General features: G+C 40.5%; 1 protein-coding gene across 3 annotated transcripts in view; it reads right to left on the reverse strand.

The window, feature by feature from the left end:
• BBOX1 (gamma-butyrobetaine hydroxylase 1) overlaps positions 1–24,002 on the reverse strand; it is a 70,510-nt gene that overhangs the window by 28,172 nt on the left and 18,336 nt on the right. For all 3 annotated transcript variants that reach the window (XM_044425759.1, XM_044425757.1, XM_044425760.1), the window contains 2 exons: positions 23,357–23,837; positions 21,663–21,777 (listed from right to left, as the gene is read on the reverse strand). In XM_044425759.1, coding sequence (XP_044281694.1) covers positions 21,663–21,777; positions 23,357–23,749 — 508 coding nt within the window. In that variant the 5' untranslated portion in view covers positions 23,750–23,837. The remainder of the gene's footprint in view (positions 1–21,662; positions 21,778–23,356; positions 23,838–24,002) is intronic.

The raw sequence follows: 24,002 nt of genomic DNA on the forward strand, positions 1-24,002 counted from the left end.
CTATGGTTTTCCCAGTTGCAATGTATGGCTGTGAAAGCTGGACCATAAGGAAGGCTGAGCGCCAAAGGATAGAGGCCTTTGAATTGTGGTGCTGGAGGAGACTTCTGCGAGTCCCTTGGACCGCAAGGTGATCAAACCGGTCAGTCCTAGAGGAGATCAACCCTGACTGCTCTTTAGAAGGCCAGATCCTGAAGATGAAACTTAAATACTTTGGCCACCTAATATGAAGGAAGGATTCTCTGGAGAAGAGTCTAATGCTGGGAACAATAGATGGTGAAAGAAGGGGACGGCAGAGGATGAGGTGGCTAGATGGAGTCACTGAAGCAGTTGGTGTGAGCTTGGGTGGACTCTGGGAGATGGTGGAGGACAGGAGGGCCTGGAGGAATGTTGTCCATGGGGTCGCAATGGATCGGACACGACTTCGCGACTAACAACAACAACAATCATGGAGAAGAAGCTACTGTTAGGGCCAAATAGAGAGAAACAGAGGATAGGACAAGGGTGCATTATATTTTCCTTTCTGTTACATCTGTACACAAAACATATCATAAAATAAACTGGATTAGGATCAGAGGACTGTGCAGAAAACATATCAATAAATTATGCTGATGATACCATTTTACTGGCAGAAAGTAGCAATTAAATGAAAGGACTCCTGATAATAGTGAAAGATGGAAGTGCAAAAGGAGGACTGCAGTTGAAAATTAACAAAACTCATGACTGCAGGATAATCACAGAACTTTATTGTTAGCAATGAAGAAATTTAAATTGTGAATGATTTTGCAGACCTTGGCTCAATCATCATTTCCAACTTGGAAGGGCAGCAATGAAGGAACTAGAAAAGGAGACCATGGCCAAGTTCATCCACAACATTGTACTCCCAGTCACTATGTATGGGTATGAAAGCTGGACAGGGAAGAAAGCTGAGAGGAAGAAAATCAATATGCTTGAAACATGGTGCTAGAGGAGAGCTTTGCATATATCCTGGAATGACAGAAAGACAAACAAGTAGGTCCTAGAGCAAATCAAGCCAGAGCTTTTCCTAGAAGCAAAAATGATGAAATGAGGCTGTTGTACTTTGGGCACATCATGAGAAGACAAGACTCACTGGAAAAGACAATCACGCTAGGGAAAGTTGAAGGCAGAAGGAGGAGGAGGAGGAGGAGGAGGAGGAATATGATATAAATTGACTCCATATAGGAAGCCAGAGCCTTGAACTTACAAGACCTGATCAGACTGGTTGATAATAGGTTGATAGGACAGGGCATTCTTTCAAAGGGACACCATAAATCAGAGTTATCTTGGCAGCACATGACAATTGCTTACTAAAGCATTTTATTCCTACATGTTCTACCTTTGTCTTTTACATTCGTGTTATTGTCAGACTACTGTGGCATACTGCTTTCGTAGTAGTAGTAGTAGTCTCTGCTCCCCATCTATTTTATGGTCATTTTTAATGTTAAAATATAAATGAAAAGGTATCGTCTTCAGTATGGACAACAACACAACTGATAGTGCTTTTTCAGAGCTATTGTACCATTACTTAGAAACTTCCTACTTCAGGCTTTTGGCCCTTTTATTGATTTTTAATTAGTGCTGCAATAGATTTACAGATGAATAGCCTCTTAAGTACACTGTCAAAAGGCATTTTCAATCGTACTTTAATTTCTCCTGAAAGAGGATTTAATTACTGCTTACTGATTTTCCATTCAATTATAGGAATTTCATCATAAAAAGTAAAAGAAAAAAGTAGAATGCCAATAAGGACTAACTGTATGGGGCAATTAGGAAAGACTGTTTAAAGGGCATGTAATAGGTTATATTCTAGTAATCAGTACTTAACATAATATGTGTAAAAGCTGCAAGCAGGAAGCTTTTAATTAGCACAACATGGATAGTTGGTGAATGAAACTGATGATTAGAAAGAAAGTTCTTTGGCACTGATGGGTAAAAAGCTCTATGTTTAATATTGTATTTAAGCAGCTGGTTTCAAACAGTGCCCTACAGTGACAAACACATTGTTGTGAACAGTTCAGAGAGTGTCAGCTATGGAGTGGTATGGAAGAAATGATGATGATGATGGCCCTAATGTAGAAGAAATCTATTCCCCAATAAATGTGATTGAAAACAACTGCTTAAAACAGTTGCTCCATTATTTCCCAGCTAACTAGAAAAGTTCCAGCAGTTTGTCATCAGAATATAAAAACCTAAACAACAGAAATCCAAAAGCAGATTCTTCTTAGTTTTGTAGCATCCTGTCAGCCGCCCAAGAATTAATGGAGCTGATCTGTTTCTTGCATCACATAAAGTGAAACTGCATTATCAAGGAGAGCTTTTCTTATTCTTAATGTATAGGCTGGGTAAATTTCAAAAAAACACTTGGGAAGCTTCCCAGGAAAGGTCGCTGCTCTTTTATAGTGTGCACATAATGTTTTTTATTGTGTAAACAGATGCAAGCTTTTAAATAAAATCTAAGAAGGCAACTTGCATCTTGTGTTACAAAACCACTTGAACTAAAGCCTAAAGCTGTTTATTATTTTAGCTAGACCCTACTTGACACACAGAATCCTCCAGTTCAGTTTTATCTCAACTATTTCTTGTTCCCAGTATGAAGATTTGCTAAAATTCGGAGCCCTCTTGGTTCAAAAGTGGTCCACCTGAAACACCTGGTATAGAATGTTAACATACTTGTGTAGTGCTTGGCCTTTTCTGGGAGGCAGGTAACACTTCAGTATTAGGCCATTTTTCTTACTGATGTTTTGGATCAGTCAGTTCAACAAAACCTGCATGAGTCAGGTAGATCCTGACTGTGTCTCCAGGGGCACTCAAGCTCCTGGAGCTGGCCTTGATCGGGAACAAGTCCCTTCAATCTAATAAGGCAGCTCACACATGCATAATGGTCCCTGTGGCAGTCCAGAGTCTTATCAATGATTCTCCTGGCAATGTCTTAGGTTATGCCCACCAGAACCAAAATGGATTCTTGCATCAAGGTGTCATGGTAATGCCAAGTAAATATACAGTATGTCAGGGAGCCAGTGCACCTGATGCTCCTCTGTAACACTATCCTTAGCTTCATTTATTTTCACTGACATGTGTCATGGTATAAAATTTCTCCTGCCATGATAGTTTACCATCTAAGGGTCCAACTGTTGCTAAAGCAGGGCATTTTTTTATATTACAACTGTCTACAGTAAAACAGAAGTTACCTTAAATGGACACAGTTGCACAGAACCCAATGAAGCAAACATACATGTGGCTGCTCATCCAGGGTCTACTATACATACAGATTCAAAAAATGACTTCATTAGAATTTTTCCTTTTTCATTTTATGTTGCAGTCTATAACAACTGCAGGCAGCCAAGGGAGTGGCTAAGTATCCTTTGGCAATTATCTGATTGCTGAATAGTATGATTCTAACAAGAAAAACATTTGTCCTAGTGGTTTTCTCTGGAAACTGAAGCCAAACAGGTATGTTGGAGCAGTCACATCTGTAATTCCCAGGTCTACCTTGCTCATGTACAGTGCATAGGGCATGCTCCAATTTTTACAGTAATCGTTATACGCAGTTAAGAGAGGATAAACTTTCCCTCCTCATTCATGGTCTATCACCTCAGGCATTTTTTTCTCATCCTGGTTCTGATACTAGTCTAGCCACTCTATGGTCTTCTGAATTTCTGTCTGGACCACTGATATCATAAATAGAGGGCATCACACTAGTAGACAAAACAGTCTCCATGAAGGGCCTAACTTTTGCTAAGTTCATATTATCTTACAATGAACGTTTGCTTACTTGCTGTCATCTCCCAAATAACATCTAATCAGAATGCTGAGCTGGTCCCTCTCAAACAATCTCAGCAAGGAATTCCACAGAGTCTTTGAAACCTAAGACTCTCCTTAAGATAACATATACCTATATATTTGTGCATGTGTGTGTGATTATTGCCTTCTCTTGTTTCCCTTTCTCACAAATAAACATTGGTATGTGAAGGCATTTGGATACATTGTTTTAAAAAATCCTTCCTGCATAAAGGAGTCACAGTTGCAAAGCTCCTGCTTTCTTTCTTAGGCTTTCACAGGGTTTTTGTTAAGTTCTGTCTTTCTGGTCTTTGGGCAAACCCCCCCTAAGTAGCTCTCTCTTTCTAGAACTGGCTTAGTAAGCCCAGCTGGACAGACCAGGCTATGTCAGGAAGTTCCACATGACTTGTGACAGTGTATTAGCAGTTCTTTTCTTGAGTAACCATTGTAGACAGGGCCCCACCAGTGAGGAAAGTCCAAATTCCTAACAGGGTTCAGCTAATGTACCCACTGAAGATGGCACTAAGCACACCTCACTCCTGGGACCATCAGTGGTTGCACAGAACGTGATAAGCCCAGTGAGCCCCCTAATAGACAAACCTCTTTCTGCAGGGTGAGTAGTATTCCTCAAGTATCATTTAGCTGGAGCGGTACATATAAAACTTTCAACTCACCCTAAATGGCTCATCAGGTAGAACAGAAATGTAGCTTATTTTCAAATGTGTGTGGAAAAAGTTGATGACAAATACAAATATTTAGTAAATTGTAGTCTCTAGCATGACTCTTCAAAGGCAAAAATGAGGGACATCATCAGGCAAAGGCAGTCAATGGAAGAAAGATACACCAATGTCACTGGTCAATTTACTGGTTCCACACAAAGCCAGATCCAAAATGCCAAAGCCAAAACGATAAGCCAGATCTGCTGAATATTGTGGCTTAGCAGGCACAAGAAAGAATAGGGTTCATGCTGGGATCACTTCTCACTACCCAACAATCCTGGTTTATCACTATGTCCAAATGTGGTCAAAGGATGACAATAGTTATAAACAATTAAACAGCCCATGTGTGGGGTATGCATGACTGGTGCAAGCCCCTCTACTTAACAGGGTGTGTATGCAAGGGCTGACATGTTAGAAGCATTGATATATTTAGTGTGAGATGTAATAAGGGTAAGCATAGCAGATGATCTCAAAATACATTTCACTTTGACTTTTTAAAAATTTAACCTTGAATAGATCCAAGACTGAGCCCTAAACATTGCTGTGAATCTTCCAGCCTCAATCCTTCCTGGTGCAGTGGTTATTATTATTATTAGCCTTCAGAATGCACAGGTGCCTTTTAAATTTTGCATAAGGATTAGAAATATGCAGCCAAATTTTGTCAGAGAATGCAAAGTATTTTTTACATTTTAGAAACTGGCTCAGGACACACTTCAGATAGGAATTTTAAGGCTGAATTTGTAGTACGAAAAAAACACAACTTTCCTGTGCTAGAAAGTTACAATATTTATGGCTTTTCATGTAGAAAAAAATGATGAGGAAAGACATGAGAAAGGTGTTCAAAATCATGCATGCTGTGGAGAAAGTGGATTTTCTCTCTCTCATAATATTAATTAATTAATTAATTAATTAAAAAATTTCTATGCCGCCCCATTCGCCGAAGCCTTGGGGCGGCTTACAAAACATCAGTTAAAATATAAAACACTAAAAATATGAAACACATTAACATTATAAAATAAGACGCCCTGGCCGAAGAATTAAGCAAATAATATTAGCAATTAAAATAACGTTTGAATAAAAAGGTCTTCACCTGGCACCGAAAAACGACGGCGCCAGGCGGACCTCTCTGGGGAGCACATTCCATAGATTGGGCGCCACCACTGAGAAAGCCCTCCTCCGAGTACCTACCCTCCTATTTCCTTCACGGAGGGTTCCCGGAGAAGGGCCTCTCCCGCAGATCTCAGGGGGTGGGCAGGCGTATATGGACGTGAGACATATAATACGGGAATTCATGAAGCCAAACAGTGGGAAATTCAGGACAGACAAAAGCAAGTACAGACCATAAACTATGGAATTTGTGAGGCTTTAAATGATGGACACCTTTAAACTATGGACAAATTAATACAGTGGTACCTTGGCTCACAAACTTAATCCGTTCCATGACTCTGGTTGTGACCCGAATTGGTTGTGACCCAAGTCAAATTTCCCCACAAGATTCAATGTAAATAAGGTTAATCCGTTCTGTAACTATTTTTTTTAATCAGAAATTTTGAAACAAAGTGACAAAGAACAACAAAGTATTGTACAGTACAGTGGAGAACACTAACCTAGGTGGGGGGGGAGGTTATTGTTTTGAGGGAGAGTCCCCCTCCTTAAGGACATTGGGGAGCTCTCTTTCAGGGGTTTCCTCTCTTCTTTGTCTCTTAGCTGCAGGGTCAATTTCGGTGAAAAACCTGTCTATAGTCACTCGTTTTTTCCCGCACTGCATAACCCTCTGGAAATGAGAGACCACGTTATTGTTCATCAGATTCAACACTCTGTTTGTTACATTTATGTCGGGGTGGTGCTTCTCAAAGAAACCCTGGCATGGGCGCGCTCCTGCAGGAAAGACGGGCGCAAACTCAGCCATCTCCCTCGCCCCAACCAGCACGATCGCAGCCATCTCCCCCCCTCCCGAGTGGGGAGATGCTCAGGATCGCGGTTGCGTTCATGCAGGGAAGACGTGCGTGATCATGGGTGCGCTCCTGCAAGAAAGACGGGCACAGCACAGCACAGTCGTGATAGCACATGAGTTCCCTGAATGACACGACTGCGATCGTGGCCATCTCCCCACTCGGGGGACGGGGGGGGGGGATGGCTGTGATCTTGGTTGCCACCTAAAGCGGAGTTCATGACCCAAGTCAAAATTTTCATGAAATTTTTGTTCGTGACCCAAGGCATTTGTGACCCAAGGCACCACTGTACATGATAAAGCTGATAGTGGCTAGTAATCGTTATCTGAGACCACTGTATTAGAGAAAGTATGCCTCTCAGTGCCAACTGCTGTGGAACATGACAGTGCTATTATCCATGTCCTGCTGTGGATTTCTCATTCGGACATATAGTTGGCACCTGTGGTCTGATCAGCAGTGTTCTGAAAGGAGTAATCCCAAGATAAGGGCTGTACTGGCCTCATTTGGTAATTCCTTACAGGTTTCAGAGGGGGAACCACATGGGTGGGGAGAGGATGGTTGTTTAGATGAAGTTTAACTGGTAGCCCATTTGTGCATTAAAAAAACAAACAAAAACGTGTACATGGGTTGTGGAACCACATGCTTGCTGGCAGCGCATTAAGCATGAGAGAAGACGAATTACATGGACAGATCTCTGTCATGCCATGGGAGGTTCTTACTGGTCTAGCTCTCTTCCCTGGCATGGCAAAGCTCTATGCAAGTATTTCAGTACCCGTTCAGGATTCTTACTTGCAGTCGATTAATACGCCACCACTGGGGAGTATAGCATAGAACCCAATTCATAAAAGCCTTCCCTGTAATGCTGTGCAAAGGGATCTCTTGCTTCTTGTAAACTCCAAAAAATTCACTGAATGTGACTAGCTGGAGCAGAGGAAAGCATTAGGAAAGGAAAATAATTACAATAATATAGATGTATCCCAAAAGTTCATCTCTGTGATCAAACCGAAAAGATGGAAAAAAAAACCAAACAAACCTTAAAAAGTTTCTTTCCATAAGTTTAAAAAAAGTGTTCCGAGGCTGTAGCAAGCTAGGATTATACTGAAAAAATAAGCCTTAATATATAATAATGGCTCTCACTTGGACATAGTTATTACAAGTTGCCATATGGAATAACTAAAGGAAGTATCTAAGAACCATCTGCCTAAAATTGTTTGATGAACTCTTAGAAAGCTATAGAGTCTTTCTGATTAGAAATTCAATTTTCCCTGATAAAAGGCACATTATAGTACATAAACAAGCAGCTTATAGTATCTGCCTGATAACATTATTATTCCCCTGCTTCAGGAAACTTAGCACTCAGATCTGACAGTTTTCTGAAGAGAAATTAGGCATTCTAAAGCAACATTTAAAAAAATCCTAGGGCCTCAGTTTAAGTGCTGAACACATGCCAAGTATGTTTCTCCATTAAAGAGAACCAATTGCCTGGCTTTGGATAGCCATTCCTGACTCCAATGTGAGAATGAAAGTTTGGACCAAATGCCCCTTCCTCTTTCTTTCCAGCTTCAGCACTTCATTTCTGCTTGTATGAAGATTCCGATCCTGATATAGTATCCTAGTTTGTTTAAAGGCATTAAGCCAAAGTCTTGTATTTTGATGAAAGAGGAAACACTGGCTTAATACAGGCTGGGAACAAAGCACCAAACTCGGCCAAAGCTTGTTCCTGGCTTCATAAACCAATCCGGGGACCTTTTCTACCATCACAGTGGTCCAAATGCAAAAGATTTGACAACATAACAATAAATAAGTCAGCACTCCATTTAAGCCAAATATGCCTCCCAATCTACTAACATAGAGGAAGGTGAAAAGTGTGGCCACGCAGTCACATAGGCTAATCAGGAGGACGTGAAGAAAATCCTTCACGGGACTCTTAAATGGCAGACAGCTACATCCCATGGTGTCTCTAAAATACCAGCAGAAGCCTGGATGAACCATGTGGTCTGCCTGCCTGCCCTACAAAGCATCACAAAACCTCACACGATCCTTTACTGTCAATCCAGTCATGGCTTGACTTGACATGTCACCTCTTAACTCTCCCTACACGATTCCTTACCCTGCAGGCCACCCTCTGGAGGCAACAGCTCTTTTCTCAGAATTTTGCCTCTGTGAGCTGCATACACCCCTGGGCATTTTTGTGCCCCATGTTAACTTTGCCGCTAAACTCAATGGCAAAAAGAGAGCACATGAGGAACAATCCAACAAGGGAGGAAGGAATATTTTTAATATTGATTTTATATATTATTTGTGATGCTGTGTCTTATCTATTTATTTATGTTACTGACGTCCTGAGACACTGTAAAGGGCGGGATGTAAAAACTTTGAATGAATGAATGAATGAATGTGCACATCCCCCCGTCCCCCAAGGTGGAACATAAAAACTTTAAATAAACACAATAAATAAATAAATAAATGTACACACACACACACACACACACACACACACACCCCGAGGTGCCCAGGAGGAGTAGAATTGCTCACCTGTGACCTAGACTTGTCCCCAAGCTCAGATGCAACAGCAAAGGTTGCATGGAGAAACAGCCTCTCTGAGCTTAGCCCTGCCTCGGTGCTCTACTTCTGTGCTCAGCAAGCAACCCACAGGCAAACAAAGGAACAAAAACCCTGAGCTGTGTCTGCAAAACAGTCCAAAATCTAGAAATGATGTGGCAGAAGGAAACACCTCCTATTCAATTATTAAACACAGGTATCCCCACAAGTTCCACTGGGGAAAGCTGATCAAGAGCAGAGACTCTGCAGACCTTTCACTGGGTCTCTGGGAATGGCTTAGCAGCCCACCTTAAGCTTAAAAATGGTATTTACCCAGGATTATTTCAAAATTAAAGCTTGCTATTCCACATGTGTGTTTCTTGTGGCAGGTACACAGTCAGCAAAGCAGCCCTGAGCTGGCAACTTTGAATAGTAATGACAATTTTCTACATTTGCAAGGTTTGCACTTTCCAACCACAGCTAGCATGTCTGATTCCTCTGGCTTAAACTCATTAGGGGGAAGAGTCCAAGAAACACAACACACACATCCTAATATAAACCATTCATACAAACCATCTTTATATCTGACCCTGTGTTTCTAAGAAGCTGCAGCATGATTGACAAGTTGCTGAATTTTTTCAAAATATTCTGAAATGAAAAAAAGCCACAGTGTGATTTTTGAAGAGAACTGTAATCACACCTTATTAAAAGTCCATACCAAATCCATTCCAACATGTATTGCTTAGTGTTCAATGTGCTAAACTCAATATACTATAGTTATTTCAAAAGGTTGGTTTTAAAGCACAAAATGTTTTGATTCTTCAAGGGGAAAACCTTGACTGTGATAAGTAAATTACCAAGCAAATCTAATAAAGGCACATATTAACACCCATCATTCTAACAAAGTTTTGTTTAATAGGCTGTTGAAAGCTGGTCTTCTCCTCTTTCTTCCAACAGATCAGGACAAAAGGCATTCTAACTAAAGTCTTCATCATACTAAAGCTGACCAGGTAGGCTGGCTTTGATATGGAAGAAAAGTATTGCAAAAGTCAGTAAAAGGTACAAACAAAGTCAGAACTCTGGCGTTTAGGCTTAATGATACAAAGTTGATTTCAAAATGAATATTTTTCCCTCCCTTTCAATCCAAAAAGACCTTAAAAGTGCATCCTGCTGATTATGACTCAATTGCCTGGACATTTCTCAACCAGTCTGACTTTTTAACTTGATGACATAGTTGGACTAATAATAATTCAGTCTGCCACTGCCCATCTCAGTTTGCTTCCCAGAATTCTCCCATTCTGAACCTGAAATATTTTGTTTACAGCAACTTCTTCATTTACCTCTATTGGGCCTTACCCTAACCTGAGCCCTTGGCATTTTAGCTGCAAATTCCAACCTTTGCCTCTTCTTCCACTTCTGAATCAGAATCTGAGTCAACCACCTTTGAAGGATATATTAGAGGACGGGTGGTCCAAATCCCTCCATCTGCTTCGTACAAACTATTGGTTCAGATCTTAAAGATGTTCTCCCTGGCCATTTTCATCATTTCCCCCTGGAAATATGCTCAAGAAGGTTGAGGGAACCTTCAGAATAGTGAGGAGAGGAGCCAAGGTGTGGTAGGAGAGTATGCAGGAGTAAGGGCAAAAGCTTTTCCATCAGCAGGAGGAAAGGCTCTTCTGCAAAGCCAATGTTATATTAACATTGAAAATGCAGTTGCTTACCAAGGTTCCTTTTAAAGGTGGAACTGTGAGACTCCCATCCTTTCAGCACAATCGCCTACAAATACTTTGCCTATCCATCCCTCTGGGAAGAATTTCTCTCTCTAATTTCTACACATGCAAACCAGGCAGATCAATTTTCTTGCAGTCTGACTGATGCCCCCACCACCTCTGCCACCACATAGCACAGGGTATGTTGTACCCAGTCTAGGAAGGAACAGATTGTATCCCTTCCCAATACTCAAACACATGTGCTTGATGATTTTTAGACCAGAAGGATGGGAACTTCTGTGGCCAACTTTCAAGGAACTGCTGGCAGTTCTCTGTGGTAGGGTTTAAAAATGTACTCTACCAGTGAGCTTTCCTATAATTCTTTCCTGCAGCCCTCTGTTTGGGATCTCAGGTCTGACACACTTCCAGATTACCTTCAGCTTCTGTCAGAACATCTCTCCTTCATTTGATGGCACAGAAACAAATTCTTAGATATTTTCAGTGTGTCAGTTATGAACTAAATCAGCTTCAGGTTAGTCTGGATCCAAGGCAAACACATCACTCAAGCTTCTATGTATTAATTTTGCTTCCTGGAGGAAGCATAAGCATCCGTAAAAGAGTCATTCATCTGATACATCATGGCACATGTCAAAACTGCCCCTCTTCAAAAAGGTTGGATGAGAAGCACTAAAGCAACCTACACCTGTGTAGAATGCATTGTTATTCTGTGTTGTCCCCTACTCCTGCCCCTGCCCCCAGGAAAAAAAAATCCAGATTTATTGTGATTCAAAGAATATGGAAATAGTATTTGATAATGTCAAACAGATGCCATAAAGTGTGAGTGAACAAAACACAGCACTTCCACAGCAAATACCTATCATGGAAGCACCTGATGGCATGTCTGAGATTATGACAAAGCCCAGCCACACAGCCCTGGTGAAATTTTAATATAGCAGCTATGTGAAAAGCGGTTTGGCATTAGTATTGAGCAGCAAGACCTGCAGCCAAGGATGAATCCTTGAAAGATGGATGGATGGTTTATCAACTAAGCTCATACTTAGCTATTTTTTTCAAGGTTTGAAAACTGCACTCCCAAATATTATCGTCTTCCATCTGCATCTACTCTCTCTGTCCATCTGTTAATCTGTGGAATTAGCTTTCAGTATTTCTCTTTTTTACTGAAGATGAGACAGCATTATTACATTTTAATTGATTAATCAATTGATTAGCAGCGGCATCTGGAAAATCTATGAAGTAGAAGCTCTAAACTGGGATTGTATTCTTTGCTAACACTTCTCACTCACATTATTCATTATTCTACCATTCCACTGCTTAACCACACTCAGTATAATTTCCACTTTGCTGCTACAGGAGTAGATTGAATTGAAGGCTATGAGTTATGAAAACAGAGTTGCTAAGAACTGCTAAGGAGACAGGCCATGAATACTTTGACAGGCTTATTTCTCCCTTTTCAGGCAGCACTGAATTAGTTGCACTGAAAAATGTGTTTATTTTTCAAACAATCTGCAGGAAACTTTAATAGCTTAGATTTCAGAAGGAAGTCCAATAGAGCTCATTCACGTCTTTTGAAAACAATGCTACCATTGCTGTCAAAAAAATGATCTATGAGCTATGAAGGCACACAGTAGAGAGACCCGCTTTCCAGAAGACTCCATGGCTCATGGACTTATCAATGAGCTAGAACACTTTTTACAGTCCTGGGTAATGTTTCATTAGATCAACTTAGTACATCAAGGTTCCCTCCCTGCTCCCCTGCTGGACAGTATGGACTAGAAACCGAAGATGATATGCAAAGAACTAGCAAGGCAGAGAGAAAGCCCCGTCATATGAATGCATTTTTAAGAAGGATGGTGTAACTGTTAGAGTGTTGGACTGGGACCTGGTAGATTCATCCAGATGTTCACCATCAATCTGAAACAGGACAGACTAGCAACCTAGTCTGCTGTGTGATCCAGCTCTAAGCGTAGAAGCAGAGCTGGAGCGGGAGGGGATGCAGGGGGAGTCCCTTGGCCCAGTCAGGAGATGGCAAGCAAAGGGAGCAGACCAAACACCAAGTGCCCAGCATTCTTGATATCCAGCCCACAAGCAGCAGGGGCAGCCCTGAGGGTGGTGTCAGAAGCATTGCCAAGAGGGAAGAAGGAAGGAGGGGAAGTTCTAGGTTGCATCCAACTCTTTACACGGTGCTTCTCCTGCATCTCAACGTGAGCACTATGCGGATTCATACTATTCTGGAACCAGTTATGTTTTAATAAGAAGACTGTACTTCTAAGGTTTCACCTGAGTGTGCTGGAGAGGGAAAGAGGCAAGTGCCTCACTCAGAACAATTCCACTTTTCATCAGGTGGCTTTACAGGGATTAAAGTCACAATGCACAGTTAAATTCCTGGCTGAAGCCATCTCTGTCTCTTCACTGTGGAATGGATTCCTCCTTATGGTACGGCTACCTACACCATCCTAAATCTGCTTCAGTGACTCAGGGAACCCTGCAGAGCAGACTATAGGGTGGAAGGAAGGGTGGAAAGAGAAAGGAGTGGCAAGGCAAGGCAAGGCCCACTTGCCAAGTAGAAGCCTGTGTACAAAAGTGGATGTAGTTTATAAGGCCTTCTCCAGTTCTCTGAAAAACTATTGGAAGCATAGGGACAGACAAACTCTAACAATGATAATGTCAGAATAATATTATTTAACTATTACTTTGTTGATCTAAGGGTAAATTTGCCTTACCCACTGCATTTAATGACTGAGGTCTTGCTGTCTGTCCATTGCCATCCGAGCTGTGTTTGGCTGGGACATGGGACTAGGCCTTTTCAGTCATGGCCTCCAGGACATGGAACTTCCTCCTGAATGTGTTCTGCTTAGTTTTGGACTCAAAAATGTGAGTAAATAAAACTATTTTTAAGTCACCAGTAAGCATTCTGTTACTATTATCTTCCTCCGCTGCTGGATTTTCTTTCATGGCTATACTGCTGTATGTCTCCAAAAGCGATTAATTTTGATTTTGTATTTTTATAATTTTGTGGAAGTAAGATGTTTTGGAGGCCTTGTGGGTTAAAGGTGGATGTAAAATATAGATGAATACAGTAAATGATGACTTAGAAGAAGAACAGTAAAAATTCAAGGTGTACCAAGTATAAGAAACACTACTTTTATTAGGAACTATGGCAAATTGACTAAATTATGTTAAGTTGCAGTGAGGATATCTTTAACTGCCTTTTTGTTGCCTGAGCATCAATCCCTTAGCTATAATTCAAACACAATATACAAATCTGTGGTGCCCTGCAGATTTCTAGACTACTGACCCCACAATTCCTGACTATTAGGCATTCTGCTGGGAGTTATAATCTAACACATCTGGAAGACATCAAGGTTGGGAAAGGATGCAACAGATAATATAGAGACAAGGTACTATTATATAAGCTATGATTATATAAGGTTCTATAACATTTGAATTTGTTTTGTAAATACTTTACCTATAACGTTAACCAACACCATGGAAACTGATTTAATGAAGAGTGTTATATAAATGTTTCTCTCTCACATACACACTGCTGTTGAGCTGAAGGCAAAAGGCCCTGTTGCCCCCACAGACAAGCAGAATTTGGCTCTTTCCATCTAACACTAATCTCTGTTGAACTGCATAATTCAAACTCCCATCTGTGTATAAAATCTGAGCAAAATGCCAGAACACAACTCACTTTAAGCAACCGTTTCCTTTCCTGGAACTCAGTTTAAGAACATTATGTTAATGTCCAGGTTAACAGAGACATTTTATATTATTCAATTAAAGCATTTATGAACAGCTTTCTCCTTCTCTCTCAGGAGAGAACCAGGCTTCTGAATTGTGAACAGCTCTGGCTGGGGAACAAAATAGCTCCTGTGTTTTATATTTTCTTAGACTCCCCCCAACCATTTTGAGGACTCAGCAAATCAAGAATGCAGAACTGCCCTCCGAGTAACAGCATGATATCTGTTTACTAATTGGAGCATAATGCTGCATAAATGTGTGTATATTACTTAGAGCAGGGACAGCTGTACACATTCCTGAAAATTGTTTGCTTGCTTTAAGCCTTACAGACCAAATGGGAAAGTACACAATTCCAATTTCTTTAACAGCTTAACAACACATTTTTCAGTTGGCAGAGACCAGCAACACACTCCTTCCTGTTCAAACTGTATCAGACTTCAGTTAATATTTATAGAAAGATATCACTGGTGTCTTCTGAATCACATGTGTTTCAATAGGTCCAAGCAGAAACATCATTCTGCTTACTCCTCCAGTCAGACAGCAGCAGCTGATGAAGTGGCTCTCCGGCCACATCCCGCCAATTTTGTGGCAACAAAAGTGGACAGGGCAAATCTTACTGATACGAAATTGTTAGCTTGCAAGTACAGGGCAATTCAGTGAAGAGAGAGTGAAGTCTGCCTAAACTGTTAATCTTTTATCTCTAAAAATCCCTACCAAGACCTCTATCAAATATTACATGCTAAATAGGAAATGAATAATAACAGCCATCTAAAGCTGAATTCACATTGATTTCTCTGCATTAGGGTTGCTGGAATAGAGGAGAAAGGCCTGCCAAGTTTCTTACATTTTTGTTGAAAAAACAAAAATCTTTGAATTATAGCTGATTAAATATGTCCAGAAAAAATTTACTACAATCATCAAGTCATCTCTGACTTAATTGTGATCCCATGAGTGAATGCCTTCCAAAATGTCCTGCTTTTGCCAGTCCTGCTCAGATCGGAACAAAGTATACAAAACCCCAAAGAATATTAATTGAAGCTTTCAGAAATGACAATCTGAAGATTACAGAATGTATTTTGTGAATCAGGGAGTTGAACATTTCCTTTTTGATTTGGTCCTGTTATAGCTGGATCTGCAGCAAAAGGAGCAACTTCTGAGACCCTTTGAGGGAAAGTAAGTCAGGTGTATTAGTGAGAACATAGGGCAGTGGTGGCGAACCTATGGCACGCAGAGCCCTCTCTGTTGGCATGCGAGCCAAGTCACCCCAGCATCGCCCCAGCAGCCAAGCATCGCATAACAGGGCACATAGGGGCCATCCACATGCTCAGAAAGGAGTAGCGGCGCCAGCGATGATGTCACGAGCTGTGACTCATTAGCCACGAATTGTCCAAGCTTTCGTATGGCTGATCAGTGCGCTGCCAAGGAGATATAGATACAGATATATTCGCTTGGACTGGATGTGAATTTTAAAACATTCATTTTTATTAACACAATATTTTAGCCTTAAGTTTTCTTATGAAAAATTGATATTTAATATCTAAGATTTAGCAAAGAGATGTTCTAATTAAGAGACTGAGATTCTTTTAATGTTGTGCTGCCCCCCTGGCATATTTGGATCTGCAGCATCATATTTGGTTGTTTTTTCTAAACTAAAACCTCAGTTTTCAGGTTTTATTGCAGTGTTGGCACTTTGCAATACATAAGTGGGTTTTGGGTTGCAGTTTGGGCACTCGGCCTCTAAAAGGGTCACCATCACTGACACAGGGCCTGGAAAAGCTCCAGGGCCAGCTGGTCTCCTAGAGAACAGTAAAAGGTGAACTTTGATTGATTGATTCCTTTGTGTTCACAGTAATTATTTTGAATCATAAAGTTTATCAGCATTATGACAGTGCTTATATTTCTGCAAGCCTAGTAAAGAACATACTAACTGTGCAAATTATAGGTCAGTATCTTTAATCAGGGACTGCAGGTGGCGCAGTGGTTTAAGCCACTGTACTGCTGGGTTGGTTGGTTGAAAGGTCACTGGTTCGAATCTGCACAATGGGGTGAGTTCCCGTTGCTCCATTCCAGTTCCTGCCAACCTTGCAGTTTGAAAGCATGCAAATGCAAGTAGATAAAAAGGTACCACTTCGGTGGGCAGGAAACAGCGTTCCGTGCACTTCGGTGTTTAGTCATGCCGGCCACATCACCACAGAGACTGTCTGCGGACAAATGCTGGCTCCCTCAGCTAGGAAACCGAGATGAGCACCGCCCCCTAGAGCCAGGCATGATTGGACTTAATGTCAAGGGGAAACCTTTACCTTTACCTTTACCTGTACCTTATCTTTAATCAGCATGGGTAATTTCTCACTTGATATTTGATTCATGTTTGGATTTTCTGGTTTCAGCAAAGTAGAAAAAATTATGAGTTTGCACATAAGCAGGTTCAACATAAAAAGATTTATATACTGATGACGTATTACTTATTAGCAGGTTAGAGTATCTCTTGATTTGGAAAGATGGGAATAAGGCATATGATGAAAGTTTTAGCACAAGTAATTTATGTATTGCACAATATTTAGATATCTCCCGATCCTATTTTCATAAGCTCTATGCAACATTTCTGTAGTTTCGGGGGTGCATGTGTTCTCCTCTCCAATTTTCACTTAAGCGAATGTACGTATTTGTCAATGAGGGAGGGAGGGATTTTATTTTCCAGATCTTAATTTTTATCATAAGGCTTTTTCATTTAATACTGCTCCATGGATTGTTTTGGAGTCCTCTGTTCGACACCTTTGTTCAGCTGGATGGCAACAGGAGCAAGCGACATAAACAACCAAAACCCCAAAATGGTTTCCCCTGCAATTTTGACAGCGAGCAAGACATAGTATGTGTCACAGTGGTTGCAATTCGATTCTGATTCTCATGTTAAATGAACTTTACAGGGAAACCCTGACTTGGAAGTAGAGAAACAGACTTTTTTGTGGAAGCACGATTAAGAGTTTAAACTTTAGATAAGTTTACAGGAGCAGATGATGACTTTTTGCCATTTTCAGTAATGCAATATATATATCACTTATCATCTAGAGCATAGGTCCTCAAACTACGGCCCGTGGGACGGATCCGGCCCGCCATGGCCATCCATCCAGCCTGCGCCAGCGTTTGCTGCCCTCATGCGCGCTTGCCGCACCGGCAGGAAGGTGGTGGCTCGCTCGTTCAGAGAAGGTTTTGGACTCGCTGGGAGATCTCCAAGCGAGAGACCCACCTCCGTCCACGCCCGATGCCACCTCGCACGCGCCCAACAGCACCTCACTGGCCCGCAGCCCCACCTCACTGGCCCGCAACGGTCACCACAGCCTTTCAACTGGCCCCCTATTCAAAAAGTTTGAGGACCCCTGATCTAGAGCAAGGTGATAAGGCATTCAGTTGCAACACCTTCTGGTGTCCATACTTGGGCCCGCAGTATCTCCTACACTGTTTATATATATATATATAAAAATTAAAAAAAATTAACTAAGACTATATATATATATATAAACAAACATTAAAAATTTTAAACTAAGACAAAAAAAAATCAAACATCACAAACATTAACATTGGATTCACTGGGTCAACCTCCTACTACATATTTTTTAACATTCTACCATCAAATTCCAGTTAGTTTATCATAGTTTGAAAAACATCTCTAAATTTATGCCAAGTCCCATTTCTCCAGTCAATTATAAAAAGAGTCCCAAGTTCGATAGAAATCAGTATCCTCTTTCTCCTTCAACGATAAAGTCAGTCTATCCATTTCTGCACAGTCCAAGATCTTTCTTAGAATCAATCCATCAGTGGGCAGCTCCTCACTTTTCCAATATTGAGCAAATGCAATCCTCACCGCTGTAATCAGATGCAACATCAAACAGATTTCCTGTCTGTTAACATCTTTCGGTGTAATGCCTAACAAGAAAACTTCGGGTTTAAAAGCAAAGGGTTTTTGTAATATTTCCTCCATCCATCCATGTATTTTAATCCAGTACTTTTTTGCGTTGTCACAAGTCCACCACATATGATAAAAAGTACCCACTTAATGTTTACATTTCCAGCATCTATTTGACATATTTGGAAACATCTTAGCTAGTTGACTTGGTGACAAATACCATCTATAGAACAGTTTATATAAGTTTTCTTTATACAAAGTTTCTTTCCCATAGTTTTTGCCACTTTTCTAGTTCAACATTAAATCCAAAGTTTTGTGCCCAAATTATCATAGTTTCCTTAACCTATTCTCCTTCCATTTTCCTGTCAAGTAAAAAATCATATAGTCTTTTAATAATTTTCTCATCTATTTTAAGCATCACTTGATCAAATTCTGTTAGGTCTCTATAGAACTCCCATGTTTTACAATCCTTAGCATATCTTGATTGCATCTGCACCTTATACCACCAGGAAATATTAAGTCCCTGTTCTTGTATTTCTTGCTCCAGTTTCAGGCCACCATCCTTATCCAGGATATCGCCATATCTTATGATCTTTTCAAAGTTCAATACATTTGGATATACAAAAGCTTGCATAGGTGAAAGCCATCTTGGTAACTTTTTATACAGTTTTAGCTTTAGGTTTTCCCACACTGACATTAAAGATCTTCTAATAAAATGACTCAGGAAGGACCCATGTGACTTAGCTTTTTCATACCACGTATAAGCATGCCATCCCATCTGCAAGTCATGACCTTCAAGATAAAAAATTCTCTTATTTTGCAACGTTACCCATTCTTTTAGCTAAGTTAAAACAGAGGCTTGATCATACAACATCCAATCAGGAAGACCAAAACCTCCATTTCTTTTAGCTTCCTGAAGCATTTTTAATTTAATCCTTGGGGTTTTTTTTCTCCAGATAAACCTCGAGATATGAAAGTTTAAGTCATCAAAGAATTTTTCATCAATTTTTATGGGAATCATTTGAAACAAAAACAAAAGTTTAGGTAATATATTCATTTTGACAAGAGCTATTCTTCCCATCAAATGTAATTGTAAATTGGCCCATTTTTCCAAAAAGCCTTTAATATCCTTCAATAATTTATCATAATTGTCTTCTTTCAAGGTAGTACATTTAACTGTAAGATAGATTCCCAAGTATTTAACCTTTTTAACAATCTGCAAGTCTACTTGTTCCTGGAGTCTTTCTTTTTGTTCTCGCGTAACGTTTTTAACTAACAATTTCGTTTTTTCTCTATTTATTTTCATTCCTGTAACTTCACCATATTCTTCAATCTGTTGTAGAAGTTTGGGCATTGTTGAAAAAGGTTCCTCCATTATAAAAACCAGATCATCCGCAAATGCTTGCAATTTATAACTTTCATCCCTAATTCTAGTTCCTTTGATGTCCTCGTCATCCCTAACACATCTATTCAGTACCTCTAAAGTCATAATGAACAAGAGGGGTGACAGAGGACAACCTTGTCATGTGCCCTTTTGATCGCTATAGGGTTTGAAAGTTCTCCATTAATTAAGATCCTGGCTGATTGCTTTTGATAAATACTTGAAATCGCATTCATAAATCTTTCACCAAACTCCATTTCAATCATCTGTTGTTTCATAAACTGCCAATAGCATCTCCTACACGGTTAAAGGAATTGGCTCTTCATGGAACACTAGGCCTACAGCAGTCATCTTATACATGTTTGGAATATAATAAAATAGAGGCTCAATGTGTTAGAGAGGTGTGACGGAGAGAATTTGAATGTTCTGTGCAGCTGACGCAATGGGAAGTTTTCATAACTTCCGTAAGTGCTAGTTCTATATATTTAAAACTGAGTATGATACAACAAAAATGATGCTTTTTGTATCCTGGATGCGACAAAAGCTGGTTAAGGAAAAGCTGGCTAGCTCTGCTATATGCTGCTAAGACAATGTAGAGAATGCATTGCTGTAAGCATGATGGAAGTGCGCTCTGGAGTGGCTTCTTTCCATTAGTGGCAGCATAATTTTTTTCTTTTATTGTGGTAGCTGTAGGTGCACATGTGCTTTCAAATTATATCACTGTGATGTGGAGATTAAAAGATGTCTAGAAAAAGTGAAAACTGAGAATCCTTACAGTTGCAAAGGGAACTATGCTCTAAGCCTGAAGGATAACCACTAATCACTAAAAGGACAGAAGACCTTGCTGCTCTTGCTGTATTTAAAAGTATATCTTAAGAATCATCAATTGTGCCCACATGTTTATTTAGATACATGATTTGCTCATATTAACATAAGCAGTGAAGTAGTAGTTCCCCTCTACTCAATTCTGGTTAGGCATCATCTTGAGTACTGCAAGGTGTGATGAAAAGTTATTGCAAAGGGATGCAAGGTTTTTCTGGTTATGTTCTTGCTACTGGTATTGTGGCTTGCAAACCTTTTGGTTTGGTCTGGTCATAAATGCAGACGTTTTTAAAGTCTCGATTCCAGTACTGCCTCCCCAAAATCACCACTGGTAACAGTGTACTTCCCTCTGTCCCCGATCATCCAGAAGCCATGGTCAGCAATTCACCTCAGTGACCCATTCCATTGGCTGCCATTGTGTTCAGAAACGGTTTGCTTCTTCAGCAGAAACAGACCATGTGCAGGATACTACTAATTTGTACATATGAGACCCTATTCACACAACCACTGGGAATGTGATCCCTGAGAGAAAGGGAAGCGTGGAAAAGGCCTTTGTGCTCGATCTGCCACCAGAAGTAGATTGAGAGTTATACAAGGAATCAATGGAATGTTGTAATAATCAATGGAAATCAACCAACTCTTCTCTAGTGTCCAGTTCACTGACCTACAACCCCTTCCAAATTTTTATCAAAGTAGCTCACAAAGAATATGCTTCAGCTTTGATTTCTGTAGCATTGTTCCTTATACCTCCTTTATTAAGTCTTTCTGGGAGTGTTGGAGCATATGTCTGCAATAAAAATGCATTCACAAGAGGAAAATGGCATCACGCAGGCAGATGGATTTGCTTCCATGCACCTTCAGGATTCCAACATACACAGGGCTTTCCATTTATTTTATTCAAGGGCCTGGGCTGGAGCTAAGACCATTGCTTTACATTCAGGGTTTGGTTCTCATCTTTAAGGAAAATTACAGAAGGTCTCAATATTACTATATATACAATTATGTTCAAAATCAATGCAAATAGTATTAAGAACTATATCACCTTAACAAATTTGTCACAGATCGGGTATTAACCCTTACCTGGTAAAAATAATTCTTCTTGTATCTTTGCTCTTGCTTGTTCAGAAAAACATCTCTTCTTCAACCATTCAGCCTCAAATTCACTAGTGTGGTCATCTGGCCATATAATATATACCTTATTCCATAAAATAGAAAGAAATATACATTGAAAGCCAAAAAAAAAAAAAAAAAAAAGTAATCTTACATTCTATTTGCTTTGCCAGCTTTTTCAGAGAGGAGAAGTAAAAATTTCTCAGCTCGCATAATTTCTGTGTGTACCATGCATTTTTCTTGTACACAGCATTTGAAAGTAGGTTGCTCCAAGTTCAGTGGGTTTAAAGAGCAGTGACATAAAAAGAGATGTGCTGGATAAGACTAAAGCGCTTCCAGTCAACCCTTCTGTTCCTAGAATGATCAGTCAGAAGGTTCTTGGAAAGTCACAGGCAGAAGAGGAGCACAGCATCTGCTGCCACTTGTGTTCCCTGACAACTAGGGACGGCGGCATACTGCCTCTGATTCTGGTGCTGTTATTTATTTAATGCCTAGTAGGCACTATTGTCCTCTCCTCCAAAAATTTATCTAACTTCCTTAAAGAAGTCTGAATGTTATTTCAACCATCGTGGGCTGCAATGATCATGTGAACCTGGTCAATGTGACAGACCCAGAGTTTTAAAATCCAGCAGTGGAAATATCCCTAAGCAAAGTTCTACTCAGGATGCTCCTGCTGGTGGAACACGGGGGTAGGGGTTGTGGGCAGGAGAAATTTTTGACAGTTCTTCCCTTCTCCTGCCGCCTTCAGTGTCACTTTCCTACTATTCCAGAGTGGCCTGAAAACTTTGGGGGAAGATTTTTTGGTTACAGGGGGTGCAGGGAGAGAGGGAAAATCAGTGGAGGGTAATTCTTTTCTCTCTCCTTCATTCAGCCCATGGAAAAATGCCATTGGAGCCAACCTAGAGTGCAAAAAATATAGAGAGATTTGTGGGGACTAAGCTCACTTCTCCTAAAATGTAGCCTTCTAAGGGTTACTGTCTTAGAATCTGAATAAGAACTGAAAGAAGACAGAATTGAATCCTTAGCTGAAATGCCAAGGCCATCAGGCCAAGAGTCTGGTGAGAACCAGACCACATCTGGTTCTGTAGGAAACACAGTAAGAGGAAGATTTGGATGGGCTTAACAATATTAGTCGAATTAAACAGCATCAGACCAAACAGGCAGTCCAATTGTCTAGTAAGAGACATTCTCCCTGATGGGCCTAGAGAAGCAACATGAACCATCCCCAAGGTGGAACCAACCTCTTTGGGTTGGGAAGAAGAGGTATTCAGTTTGGAATCATCAAGCCACATGTCCTTAATGGCTAAAATTCTAACATGGCTGGTACCTTTTGTTAATAAGTACTCCAATACTCTTCATTTATATCACAGAGATAGCCTAACTGGCTAGTTTTAAAATATCAAAGACTCTAGTTAAAACCCTTTCAGTCTTGATCTGCTTGTGAGGTGAATGGTAAAACTACACAATCCTATGCATGTTTACTGAGAAGTCCCAATTTGTTCACTGAAGCTTATTCTCAGGTACATGTGCATAAATAAGGCTGTAGCTTTAAGGAGTCTTATCACTGAAAAGCAACAACAGTGGGTCTGTGATTGAAATTCAAATAATGAAATATGAAACAATGGTTTTAGCATGCCCATACATAAGACACACGTGGACATTACCTTTTTCCTATCTATCGAAGTGACATTCTTTGTCCCAATATTGACATCCAGGTTTTCAAGAAGCAGTTTACGTGCTTTAGCAGAGCCCAGGAAGCAATCGGGGCACTGGCAATTGTCTCTTAGCCACACAGAAGGGTAAAGGCTCTGACTCCCATCTTCCCAGTGAACACACACAAACTGATTTGCCTCCAGGGCTTCAACTTTCTGGATGGCTGCATGTGTGCCAAGGGCCTGAAAGGCCTGTGCCGTTCGAAGCGAATGATGCCAAGGCCCCCTGCTCAGGCAGAAATGCCTTCGATGACTGTGCTTGCCCTTTTGTGCTTGCAGCAGCCTTCGGGACCAGTCTTGATGGACTTTGCTTCTTAACAAGTATTTAGCGATTGCTTTCCACATCTTGGGCTTCTTGAGTTTGAGTTTCACAAATCCTTCTGCCTCTACAAAAGTTCTCTTCAGGTCAGTGTTGTGAGAATTATGTATGTTGCTGAAAAGTCAAAAGGAAAAACGATTCTGTTCAAAAAAGTGTCAGTTGTTCTCCCCACTGTTTCTTTTCTCTTGCTCACACCAAGCTCAGTAGTCATATATTTCAAAGTTAATTTTACTATTGGGAATCAACATTGGTATTTGGGTCAGTAAAGATACCTGACTG

Source organism: Varanus komodoensis, unplaced genomic scaffold, assembly GCF_004798865.1.
Source record: "Varanus komodoensis strain SLA01 unplaced genomic scaffold, ASM479886v1 scaffold16, whole genome shotgun sequence".
Taxonomy (NCBI): Eukaryota; Metazoa; Chordata; class Lepidosauria; order Squamata; family Varanidae; genus Varanus; species Varanus komodoensis.